Source organism: Akebia trifoliata, chromosome 1 (genome assembly GCF_017979445.1).
Source record: "Akebia trifoliata isolate Shusen 1 chromosome 1, ASM1797944v1, whole genome shotgun sequence".
Lineage (NCBI taxonomy): Eukaryota > Viridiplantae > Streptophyta > Magnoliopsida > Ranunculales > Lardizabalaceae > Akebia > Akebia trifoliata.
Window position 1 is genome coordinate 26,242,559 of NC_141375.1, and position 12,497 is coordinate 26,255,055.

At 36.0% G+C, this 12,497-nt stretch overlaps 2 protein-coding genes across 2 annotated transcripts; one reads left to right on the forward strand and one right to left on the reverse strand.

Annotated features, from left to right (window-relative positions):
• The first annotated feature begins 685 nt into the window (after window positions 1-685).
• LOC147411280 (mannan endo-1,4-beta-mannosidase 2-like) lies at window positions 686-4,526 on the forward strand. The gene is made up of 5 exons (XM_086446713.1): window positions 686-1,455; window positions 2,122-2,319; window positions 3,298-3,420; window positions 3,613-3,824; window positions 3,916-4,526. Exons 1-5 carry the CDS (start codon window positions 1,099-1,101, stop codon window positions 4,310-4,312), a joined length of 1,287 nt encoding a protein of 428 aa, XP_086302839.1. The 5' UTR covers window positions 686-1,098; the 3' UTR covers window positions 4,313-4,526.
• Window positions 4,527-4,968: 442 nt separating this feature from the next.
• Window positions 4,969-11,532, reverse strand: AAT (aspartate aminotransferase). The gene is made up of 10 exons (XM_086446708.1): window positions 11,282-11,532; window positions 9,640-9,877; window positions 9,408-9,501; window positions 9,046-9,149; window positions 7,879-8,127; window positions 7,648-7,761; window positions 7,178-7,261; window positions 6,442-6,612; window positions 6,243-6,356; window positions 4,969-5,318 (listed from the first exon to the last, which is right to left on the reverse strand). The coding sequence occupies exons 1-10, from the start codon at window positions 11,428-11,430 to the stop codon at window positions 5,178-5,180; spliced, it is 1,458 nt and encodes a 485-aa protein (XP_086302834.1). The 5' UTR covers window positions 11,431-11,532; the 3' UTR covers window positions 4,969-5,177.
• Between the last annotated feature and the right edge of the window lie 965 nt (window positions 11,533-12,497).

Sequence of the window (12,497 nt, forward strand, 5' to 3'; positions counted from 1 at the left end):
TGCAACTTACAATCACAACCCACATGGCCAACTTTACATCAGATCTTGATGTCCCAACTCTTCATTATCTTGATGAGTAAGAAAGTAGTATATTAAAATAAAAGAAAACTCTGCAATGCAAACAGGTGGCCCAATAAACCAATCTGATACCCACATTCCACACCACAGACCATCCCCTCTCTCTCTCTCTCTCATAATGCTATGTGTCAACAGACCTTTATTAGTGATTTCTAATAGTTGATTTGGGTAAAAAGGGGTATTTTAGAAATACCCCTTATTAAATTGATGATATTAAATTTACCCTCTTATAAAATGCAAAATTAGATTTACCCCTCAATTTCAAGTCAACATTGGGTTTTCTTGATAATTTAACAGTGTGAAAGTTTTTTTTTTTTTCATCCAAATTTTGATTTAATAATTTAAGTATTTGTAGAACATTTTGAAAATTCATTAATAAAATATAACTTTGACTTACAGTCAAGCGGGGTAAATCTAATATCATTAATTTAACAGGAGTATTTCTAAAATACCCAAACAAAACCTCTGATCTTGAATCACGTGAATGTAAATTCTCAATGAGTTGATTGTTTTGGTTTGTAGGTCCACCACGAGAATAGCCAGATATTTACAGGAAGCAATATTGGACTTTTGAGGAGGACTTTGATGAAGAAGTCTTTATTGTGGTATTTTCCTCACTAAACCCCATTTAACAAACCCATCTTTCTCTCTCTTCTTCTTCCTTTGTTCATTTATAGTTGGATAGTTGTATAACCCATGATGCACATTGGTTTAGCTACATTGCAAGAGAATGTTGGGTGTCTTCCAAGTTCTTTCAGAGAGCTCAATTGAGCACTCCTGAAACATAAGTAGTAGTAAAAAAGAAAAAGTGAGAAACATCAGGAACACCTATTTCTCATCTGGGTTCTCACTAGATTTGTTTGTTAAGAGATCTAAGACACCAAATCTTGATCTGGGTGTCCAAGATATTTAGACTTTCATGGTTTAGAGCTTAGAATAGATACCAATATCTCTGTTAGTTTTGACCCTTTTGTTGTTTTCTTCTATTTTGGCGGGGTTCTACATCAGAGAGAGAGAGAAATGTTGGCAGGAAATGGGCTGTTGTACCCAATTCTTGGTTTTACATCCTGTGTTGCCTTCATTTACATGTCTTTTGGGGACTTGAGATTTGATTATTTTAAAGAAACTGAGATGGGTTTTGTGGGAAGAAATGGTACACAGTTCATGGTGGATGGGAAGGCATTCTATGTGAATGGGTGGAACTCTTATTGGTTGATGGATCAAGCTGTGGAGGAATTCAGTAGACCCAGAGTCAGAGCAATGCTGCAAGCTGGTTCAAAGATGGGTCTAACTGTTTGTAGAACTTGGGCTTTTAATGATGGAGCCTATAATGCTCTCCAGATTTCGCCTGGTCGGTTCGACGAGCGTGTCTTCAAGGTATTAGAGGATTTCCATGTCCTGTTGTGTCTTTTCACTGTGTTTCATGATAGTAAAATCTAAAACTACATGAAAGAATTAAATTGATTGGATTTAGGATTGTTCATTGCCAAAAATTTAAGTTTACACTTGCAATTGGAGATTGGTTAGTTTTTTTGTTTCAAATCTGTTTTTTTTTCCTTTTAATTTTAATGGGTTCAAATGAAATTTATTTATAGAGCATACTTCTTGTGGGAATAGAGAATTTTTCACTGCTGACCCTCTTTGATCTATGACCTTTTCCAGTGCTTGGTTGATTCTTTTTTTTTACCCTTATTTATTAATTATCAAACCTCATTTATGCACAAATGTCTATGGTTGTTCTGAGGTGTAGATATTGTGTGGTGCTTACAAGTGTATTTGTAAATTTGTAACATATGTATTGTATACAGTTGGGGGTTTTATTTGAAGACACTCTTTAGAATATACAGTGTAAAACTAACTGGATTAGCTTGAGTGAGTAAAATTTAGACTTGTCCCAGTTAAGATCTTATATGTGGTATAAGATTTTTTGTAAAAGCGAGTCGTGCTATATGTGGTAAATGTTGCTTAAATGCTTTGTATTTCATTTCTTTTGTTTTCTCAATCCGTTAGTCCTTGAAATTTAATAACTTGACGGATTGGCAGGCACTAGATCGTGTCATTGCGGAAGCAAGACAACATGGGATAAAGTTGATACTTAGCTTAGTTAATAACTTGCAAGCATTTGGTGGGAAGACTCAATATGTCAAATGGGCATGGGAAGATGGTGCGGGTTTGAGTTCATCTAACGATTCTTTCTACACTGATCCATCCATCCGTCATTATTTCAGGACTTATGTCGAGGTAGCTTCAGTTCTCATCCCAATCACTATTTATTTATTTATTTTAATTTTTTTTTGTGAAGGGAAAAATGTTTCAAACAAATCGTCATGTGAAAATAGGACGATCCATTTCATTCGCTAGTGAAAGCATGGTTTCTGTAAAATTGATAAGAAATTCGACCAATTTTGCTTCTCCAAGATTTGGAATGGGCTTTCTGGGGTTACACTTCATAACTGTTCCCCTGAGTGGAGGGTTATTTACGTGTGGTAGCTAAGGTGGTAGTCCTAAAGAGGTTCACTCTGTGCAACCACACATTGCCACCTTGAAAAAGGGGCATGTCTTTTGATTTTTCTTCTATATAAAAAATCATTTTGTAATCCATAGGGGAGAAGTACAATACATGGTGAGTTTAGGCAAAGGCATTATCCATGTTACAAATTTAGAGGGCCATCCATCAGATGGACCATCTGGATTTGCCAGTTTTTTTTTAAGTAGATCTCAAACATTTTGATTAGAAAAGGAGTACAAAATGGAGAGAAATCAATCCAAGAACAATAAAGAAAGAAAATAAAACAAGATGCAATCACACACAAAACACAAAGATTTTTACTTGATTCCCTCAAGATTGAGGTACATCCACGGATCACACCGATTCCACTATGAAGAGAAAATTCGTAGTTACTGATTACACCCTTTCATCGAAATAGAGGTAAACAAGACAGGTTTATTGTAGTGGGTCTTTTCATCTTAAGCAAATTATTCAGTTTCACTACCTTAACAAAATTTCCTATAATGATACCAAAGAAAAACATTGTAGAGAAGGATTGTGATCTTTCCAAAGTGATTCTTTTAAATGATTGTTAGTATTTCTGATTATTTATAGAAATCGATTTCGTACGAGAATTATTGTAAATTGTGATCATTGTTGAAATATGAAGGAACAACAATGATGTTGAAATCACGACTTTTATCAACTCGCACTTGCTTCCTTTTTTACAGACTGTGTTGACAAGGAAGAACACTATCACTGGAGTTGAATATAGGGATGATCCCACAATCTTTGCTTGGGAGTTGATGAACGAACCCCGTTGTATGTCTGATCCTTCTGGCAACACCCTCCAAGTAAGTAGTGTGAGTATGCATGCATGTGTCATGTGTGAGTAAAGTCTCTTCTGACCCTTTTTTAAAGGCCTGGAATTATGCTTAATCACTCAAAAAAGGGAGCAAAAGAATTAAACAAAAAATCAAAAGAAAGATAGTGATATGGGCTAATGGTTTCAAAGTTTGATATAATTTTATGGTAAAGAATTGCAGGATTGGATTGAAGAAATGGCGAGTCTCGTGAAATCAATTGACAAGAATCATCTATTAACTGTGGGACTTGAAGGGTTTTATGGTCCTAAAAGCCCCAAGAAATTCAATGTGAATCCAGGAGAATGGGCAAGCAACCTAGGATCCGATTTTATTCAAAACTCCAAGATCTCAAACATTGATTTTGCTTCTGTTCATATCTATCCCGATCATTGGTAAGCATCAGATCTCACCAAACTCTATGATTCTTCGTATCTATAACCAATCTAAATCTAGTTGAGATTAAATAGTTGCATTCTTTTGTAGGTTTGTAGATCAAGAACTTGAAGACAAACTAAAATACGTCAAAAAATGGGTGGTTTCTCACATTGAAGATGGAGACAAAATACTGAAGAAGCCCGTCATGTTCACTGAATTCGGTCTATCAAACAAAAACAAGAACTACGAACCATCTCATCGAGATAGATTATATAAAACTATTTTTGACATCATTTACAAGTCAGCAAAGAACAATAGAGCAGGGGCCGGGACCTTTGTTTGGCAGTTCTTGGTTGGAGGCATGGAAGAGTATAATGACGATTTTGGAATTGTTCCGTGGGAAAGATCATCGACATATAAGCTATTAAAGGAGCAATCGTGCAAGCTGGCCGCAATCCAACAGGGACACGAGCAATTTAAGAGGATCTCAAAAGAAATGTGTTAAAAGTAATTAATGAACTAATAATTCTTTCAATTTACATCTAATCTTTTCTTTATGGAAAGATGGGTCTTGTTCATGGTTTGGAGATTTGATTATTGGTGGGAAGCAGATCTATGGTATTGTATCTTGTTGTTCTCACTCTGTTAGATCTTATTTACTGGTTAAAGAAATGTACACGAAAAAGATGATTTTGAAATGGATTGCATATTATATTACAGCCAGACTGTTTTAAATCAAGGAAACTGTCGAGAATTAAAAACTCTTTTATAGCTCCAATGATTCATTTATGTAGACCGCTTTCTTTCAAAGGGTAACTTGCATAAATACTTCTTATAGGATACGGTTTCGAGCTAACATTGCTTCGTTGCAGAACGGCTAAAATTCTCTTATTCAGTTTACAAATAAACTCAACACAGCTGTAATTCAAATGCTTCATGAAAAGATCATCTTCGGATTTCACAATCAGGGTAAACACATCTCCATTGAAGACCTTTTCCTGAATTAAGTGACAATCATCTTCAATATGTTTTATTCTCTCATGAAAATACTGTATATTGGATGCAAATAATTTCAAATGAGTTCCTAAATGTCCGATCCAAACCCTGAGTTATCAAATCATTCTAATTTTATGCACATTTCAATTCCAGGATCAGTCCTAGTAACAAATAATTTTTTTTCTATCATAGATTATAGAAAAATGAGTCATTAAAGTTACAACAATTTTCCAGGCCATCACTTAACCAATCCAGAAACATACATTGATATTATTCAAATAAGAGTGAGTCCAAAATGCAATTTTTGATCTCCCATAATTATAAGTTACATAACAAACAAACCCATTCTCTAAGATTTTCTTCTTTTTTTCTAATCAAACAGGAACAGCTGGCTTGAGCAAGGCCACAGCCTTTTTTATTCTCTCCATTGCTGCTTGCAGTGTTGAGAGTGATGCTGCATAAGACATGCGGATGCAGCTATCATCCCCAAATGCATCTCCTGGGACGAGCGCAACCTGCAAATTCAACCATTGTGCTTCTTAATAACCGGAGATGCTTATCAATTTTTAAAAGGAGAAACCAAAGCAATCATAGTAGAGTAATACTCTGATCAAGATCAAAATGATAATGATTAATCACGTAAGGAACTGAAGCTGACACATCCAATTAGTCAAAGAAGGGTAATATTCAGGGGGATCAAGACCATCAATTGATATGACCAGCTAGGAGATCTAAAGATTGACCCAACAACTCATTTTACCCACCCCATTTTTCAAAAATTGGTCAGATATAAATTGAGAACTGCTATCAACACCCAGAGTTTTACTTATTACACCCCAATTAAAAATTAAGAAAATAAGTGAATGGTTAAGAATAAGGAAAAGTTGGGGTGCCAATAGAAGACATCTCATTTTATTTTTATTTTTTTTGGTGCTAGATTTCTATTTTCTGGGTTTAGGATTTTATATGACCCTACTCATAATTTTAAGCAATCATTGAAATTGTTTTAATTAGTGTCATAAATTTTTGTAATGTTGAAATTATAATTTGACCCAAACCTTGGTAACGTTTGAAGAAAGTGTTTTAATCTTTGCTTGGAGTGTGATAAATAATTTAGAAATTGGGGTGTAAAAAGGAAAAATTGGGGATGCCAATAGCAGCTCTATATAAATTTTTAAACAGTTGAAATCGATTTTCCACCTTGGAGATCTAAACTTATTTACCGAAAATGCTAAGAAACCGATGGAAGTGTCGTCAAAAACTAGAAATTGAACTATTTTACAACAAAAGGTGAGTGGAATTCCAAAGCGAAAGAGAACTAGTGGGAATTCCTATTACTAGATCAAATCAGTGGGTCCCCAGACCTAACCCTGAGAGTATTGATAGAAGTATCATCCAATTTATGCAGACATCATCATAGTAATACCGTCCAACCTTACCTGTCCCTTATCCAGCAAATACCGACAGAGTGACTCTGAGTCCTTGATGAGGCCAAACCCATCAACCTCTGATCCATAGTAGGAACTGAAGTCGAGGAACAGATAGAAAGCACCCTGAATTCAAAGGTTTTCAACATTAGAAATCAAGCTTGCAGAGAAATAGCTCAAAAAAGAGGCAAAAGAATGGACAAGTTGGTACCTGGGGCTCTGATATCTTGACGCCATCCAATTCTTTAAAGCTTTTAACTAGGAAATCTCGTCGATCCCTGAATGCTTTTACCATTGTGGAGACAGCTTCACCTCCAGCGTATCCAAGTCCTAGAGCAGCAACCCCTGCTTTCTGAGAGATGCTGCAGGCACCTGAAGTGGACTGAAACAACACCATAGATTACATGAATCAGCTAGAGCTTGCGTAGTATAAAGCGCTGCTGGATATAATTATGACCCTTAGGTCCCGGCCTTGACATGTGTAAACTTAATCCAACTAGGAAAAAATATCTAAAACATCTGAAGGCCATCGGTGCTAAGTCATATATGCAGCACGCATGTAACCCTTAGCTCCAAGTCTTTATATGTGTAGAGTCAAACCAACTCGAAGGCCATAAAACACTACATCTTATGTAAGGAGACCCATCAGTGCCTAGTTCATACATGTAGCACACATGAATTGAGGTGGTCTCAACTTGGAGATGCGCTAAATTTGAAATTCACCAAAAATTTCTAACATCCAAAGAAATATTCAATTGGATGTTTGGGATAATCTATTTCAATCAACTTTTGGTCAAGGAGATATCCTAAATGGGATCCAACAAATGGTACCACCAACTGATGGGTATCACCTTTGGAGATCTACATGGAAACTCAATTTGTTGAATTTCAGTACCAAGTTGAAGCATTGCAATATGATAGATCATGGTTTCAAAGGGATAATGTACCTGGCTCTGGATCTTCCCGCATGCTGCAATGAAGTGTTTTGGACCGGCAATATATCCAAGTCTCCAACCAGTCATAGCAAAGGCCTGCATATATGCCACCTTCAAGACGTAAGTACTCAGATATCTTACCCACTTTAGCAAGCCATTTTTACACCATTAGACGTGATTTGGAGAGAGATGTTACGGATATGTTTACTATTTATTAGGTTGCTTTGTGTTGTGTGTTGGTTCATGAACATGTTACAATTGGAGAGATTCTATCGCCACACCAACTTTTGCTAACACCACCTCAATTCATGTGTAAATCATCAAAGAATTAGCACACATCTTGGGGTGGCGTTAGAAAAGGTTGGCGTGGCAATAGAATCTCTCTAAAATTAAGTGGAAAGAAGCTCATCCAAATCATGAACAAGAATCCAGCACAAAATCAAAATTTTGAAGGCCATATTCCAAAGAAGAGGTTAAGTTACCTTGGAAAATCCATTGACTGTCAGAGTTCTCTCCCACATGCCAGGCAAAGAAGCGAAGCTTGTGTGAGTTGCTGGTGCATAAATGATATGCTCATAAATCTCATCCGATAGCACCTGAGAGCAAAAGAAAAAAAAAACGACAACAGAATGTTTAGGTCAGAGAAAGATTTAACTGGACATGTAGGGCACATAACCATTTTTTCTAAAAAGATTTATGGTTTTTTAACATACCAGAAGCCTGGGATACTTTGCTACCAGATCAGCAATCTCCTCGAGCAGCTTCTTGGGAATAACAGATCCAGTTGGATTGGATGGGGAACAGAGAATTAGCAGCCTTGACTTCTCATTGAGTTTAGAAGCAAGAAGCTTTGGGTCTACTAAAAAGTTATTAGAGATGAGTGTTGGAACAATCACTGGTGTTGCATCAGCCAACCTTGCCATTTCTGGATAGCTGACCCAAAATGGAGCTGGAATTACAACCTGAAGCAAAACAGTTGGCATGAATTACCTTCTCAAGAGACATCACATAATCACCAGAATAACCAATCACAAAGCAAATTCCATCAGTATTACAAACGCAAGTTAGGTATGAACACAATCTAGTTTTCACCATTTCATTCTATATCATCTTTGGTGCCTTACAAGTAGCAGAGAAGGACTCATTGTTTCAAATCTGTGGTACCTGGATGCTTCAACATGTTCTGAGCATCCATGTTGACACAATATGGATACTGTTGTGGTTCTTGTTGTAGAAGCACCAGGGATTGGATCGATATTAACAAGAGAAATTTAAATAAAATAAAATAAAACAAACCAAGCAAGAGATTCAATGGTATAATATGGGAAAAATTACAGAATAAAGCACAAGAGGTCAACTGAGAATTGTCATAAACGACAATATTCCTGTTGTTATTTTTCTCTAGACCACCAGATGGAAATTTTCTAGTTAAACCCCTCTTTCACATAGTGATGATAAAAATACTTTCATGTTTCAATTAATACAAAGAATAATCTCGCCTTTTGATAGGCAAGCAGACAAGCGCATTATAATCAGTAGACGGAATTTGAACCCTAGCATGTAGTATCAACATCCACAAACTCTACCAACGTAATCAAGTCTCTATAACAGAACTCAGGCATTGTATTGAGTATAACTTACACGACTTCATTGGTTTTGAAGAACTTATCATTTGCAAAATATGATAAAACTTTATTAATCTATCCCTCTAACTAATCAGTCAATTAACAGTAGATCTAATCAAACCTGAGAACCAAGTTAATAGTTGTAAATAAAAAAATAAAAAAATAAGTAGAAAGAAAGATGAAATTCCAAAAGAACCGTAGTGTCATCTCAATTGAATTAGTTTTAGTTTTATTGATTAGTAAGAAAAACCTCACCTCATCACCCGGGGAACAAACCGCAATCAAAGCTTGCAAGATACTCTGCTTGGCCCCATTACTGACCACAATCTGATCAGGTGTATAAGTAAGCCCATTCTCCTCTGCCACAACAAAACCAAATGAAAATCTGGTCCCAAAGGAGTGATAATAATGCAAAGCACATAACATAAGTTGTTTTTTTCAAAAGAAAATAAACTTTACATGTAAAATACTATAACTAACCCTAGGAAGGTGCCAGCTTGCTAAGATGGTTACAGTCTGTGGGTTCTGATACCACAACTTAGGTTTAAAAACTGCCTTCACCTACTAATTACTAACCACTAATCTGCTTGGTTATCAAAAAAAAAAAAAAAACTAACCCTTGAGTTTATGACAGATCGCCGTCCGAAGTTCCAAAGTACCAGCATTTGGGGTGTACCTCGTGTAACCTTCGCGAATTGCATTAATTCCAGCCTAAAGTTTTAAAAAAATCAGATAACAGAAGACAAAAAAAAAAATCAGTAAGCAACAGTGCAGTTGTGTTCACATTAGGAAACATGTGAATTACAATAATACAAATGGGCTGAAATCGGACAAAGTTGAATAAGTAACCTCACTAATTGGGGCTGGGGTATCGAAATCAGGCTCTCCAGCTGCTAGCCGTATAACCGGAACACCAGCTTGCACGAGTGAAGTTGCCAGGTCAGTTATAGCCACTGTCTTTGAAGGCTTAACTGAATTTACTCTTGGACTTAGTGAGATGTCAATCTGCATCGAGTTGGAGCTGCTATCTGCTTTTACCACAGCACTCATTCTAAATGACTGCACGTGTTGCCTTTTCTCCAGAGATCTTTCAGAGAGATATAAAGAACATAAAGAGATTAAGCATATGTGCAATGTAAGAATAAAAAAGCATTAGCTTTCAGTCACTATCTTACAAAGCTATATAGTACCATATCTAAAATCTTCAACGAGAATTCAGATTACAGTTAATGATACATATCAAGTAACATTCGATCTTGAATCGTGTGAAAGAACTTTTTGTTTTATAAACTATGATAATGAGTTCTGTTTCACAGAAAATTACCCATTTAATAAATTAAATTAGAAAGCAAACTCGACTGCAAAAATAGAAGGATGATAAAAAATAAAAAAACTTTATGGACCTTCTTGAAATACTATGCTGTTGTATGTCAATTGGTTAACTTGAATGGGCCCTAACCATGCCTGCTTCGTGGGCTTTTTTCCTCTCCATCACAAGTGTTCTCGTGCTAGGAGTCATAGTGTTCTGACATGAGAGGATTAACCCATTGTGGAACGGGCTTTGCAGGAGCAATTGGGAGCCGCTCAGTGATATGTCTATGGATGGATACAGGCTCATCCAGATAAATGGGGCTTAGATGGTGATTGAGCCATGAATAGTATCCGAGTGTGTAGATCACTAATAAATATACACCTAGAGGAGGGATAAGGTGACTGGTTGAACACGAATGAAGCAATATTCTAAGGATATTGGCCAAAACTGGGGTTGAACTGATCGCCTTGGACGCAAGTAGAGGAAGTTCACCCATTGATATGGTCCTATAGGAATGGGGAATACATGAACATTTTCATATTAGTATTGATAGTGGTGTCAATGCCTTGGTTTCCACATAGCTACATGGATCAAACCACTGATTTTGATTCCTAACCATATTGACTCCTTCAAGTCGCTTGTCCGACAGTGGATTGACGGTCTGTCTATCGGATGCCCTGCAGGCTAGTAGAATGCCATGTATTATGAAAAACATATTGCAAAAGGAACTTTTTTTTTTTTAAATTTTGTCTGGACTTTCGTGATCCAAAATGCCACAATTTCAAATTCTAGAGATCCAATTCATGTATGAGATTTGAGATACACAAAAAAAATTTATGTAAAAAAAACCGAATCTTTCATCACTAAACAACAAGCATTTCTACTAATAAATAAGAAAATTAATAAAACCGAATCATGAATGAGATTTACGAGACACACAGGTATTATAAGTCAACAAAATCAAATCTTTCATCACTAAACTGCAAGAATCTCCACTAATAAATCAGAAACTTAACAAAACCGATTCTTGAATTAGATTTTGCGAGACACACGGATTATATACTATAAAAAAAAAAAACGAATCTTTCAACACTAAACTGTATGAATTTCAACTAATAAATCAGAAAGTAAACCAAAATCCAATTCGAAGGAAGTCAAGTAAAAGATTGAGAAACTTACTTAAATGAGATACTTGGGAGTTGAGAGGAGAAAGAGAGAGATCTCAAGTTCTTTGGATCTGAAACTCCTTGAGATCGTTCTTCAGGAACAAGACGAGCCGGTTTTAGAGAAAGGTTGGAAGAGCATGAACTGCAGAGCGATCCTGCCATGGTGACGTGTCAATTCGTACCTTGGACTCACTCGGTATCTGATTCTAAATTATTTAAAGAGAAGAGGGAGAGAGAGTTGGTGGGGAAAGATGCATTTGGTTGGTAACTGGCAAGAGAAGTTGGGGGGGATACGAGAGTTAGGTGGATCGGGTGGATCCATTTGGAAAAAAAAGAGTTTGATGCGAACTCTTTACATCAAAACCGATGTGAATCCTGCAAAAAAGGGACACGTTATTAAAGGTTTTAATTTGCTGCTCTGTTAGTATAGAAATTTTGATGTCCTTTCTTGAAAATGCGTTGTATAAAATCTGAAGCATAATGGGTTCAAGTGTCATAATGCCTGAAGAAACAGAGGAGATGTTTTTTTTTTTAAATTAATTTGGGTAATTTATACATAACCCTCCATATTTTAGGAAATATGTAGATGCCCTTGTGTTTCCAAACAGTGACACGCCCCCCCTTTACCTTACCTTATAATAAATTAATAGAAAATTACTTAAATACCTTTATCTTCAACTTCTAACCAAATAAATTCAACGCTCTTGATAATTTTTTACTCAAAAAATCATCATCTTGTTTTTTCTCTTTTTCTAGAAATCGTATTTTAATTTTTGAAGTTTGAAAGCAAGAATGAAGGTAAAAATATTTACCATAGAAGTTGAAGGTGAAAAGTTTTGGAGTAGAAAAAAAAAAAGTCAGAGGATTTTAGCCAAAGGTTGAAGATGAGGGTATTTAGGTCATCTTATTTTTTGATTGATGGCATTTCCATCATCTTAAATTAAGATAACTACTATTACCGCCACACCAAATGCATACAATTCTTTAATGATTTACATAGGAACTGGTGTGGCAATAGCAGTTATCTTAATAAATCTTTCATACAAGACTAAGGTCAAGGGGGAATGTCATCATTTTGAAAGCCTAGGGGTATCAGCTACATTGATGATTTCTAATTCATGGGCCCCACCATGAAAATTTCCAACAATCGACGTGGCACGTGACAAAACGTGGGCAAGAACAATTCAAAGATGGGCATCTATTCTATGCACCCGTGTTTGACTTGTCTG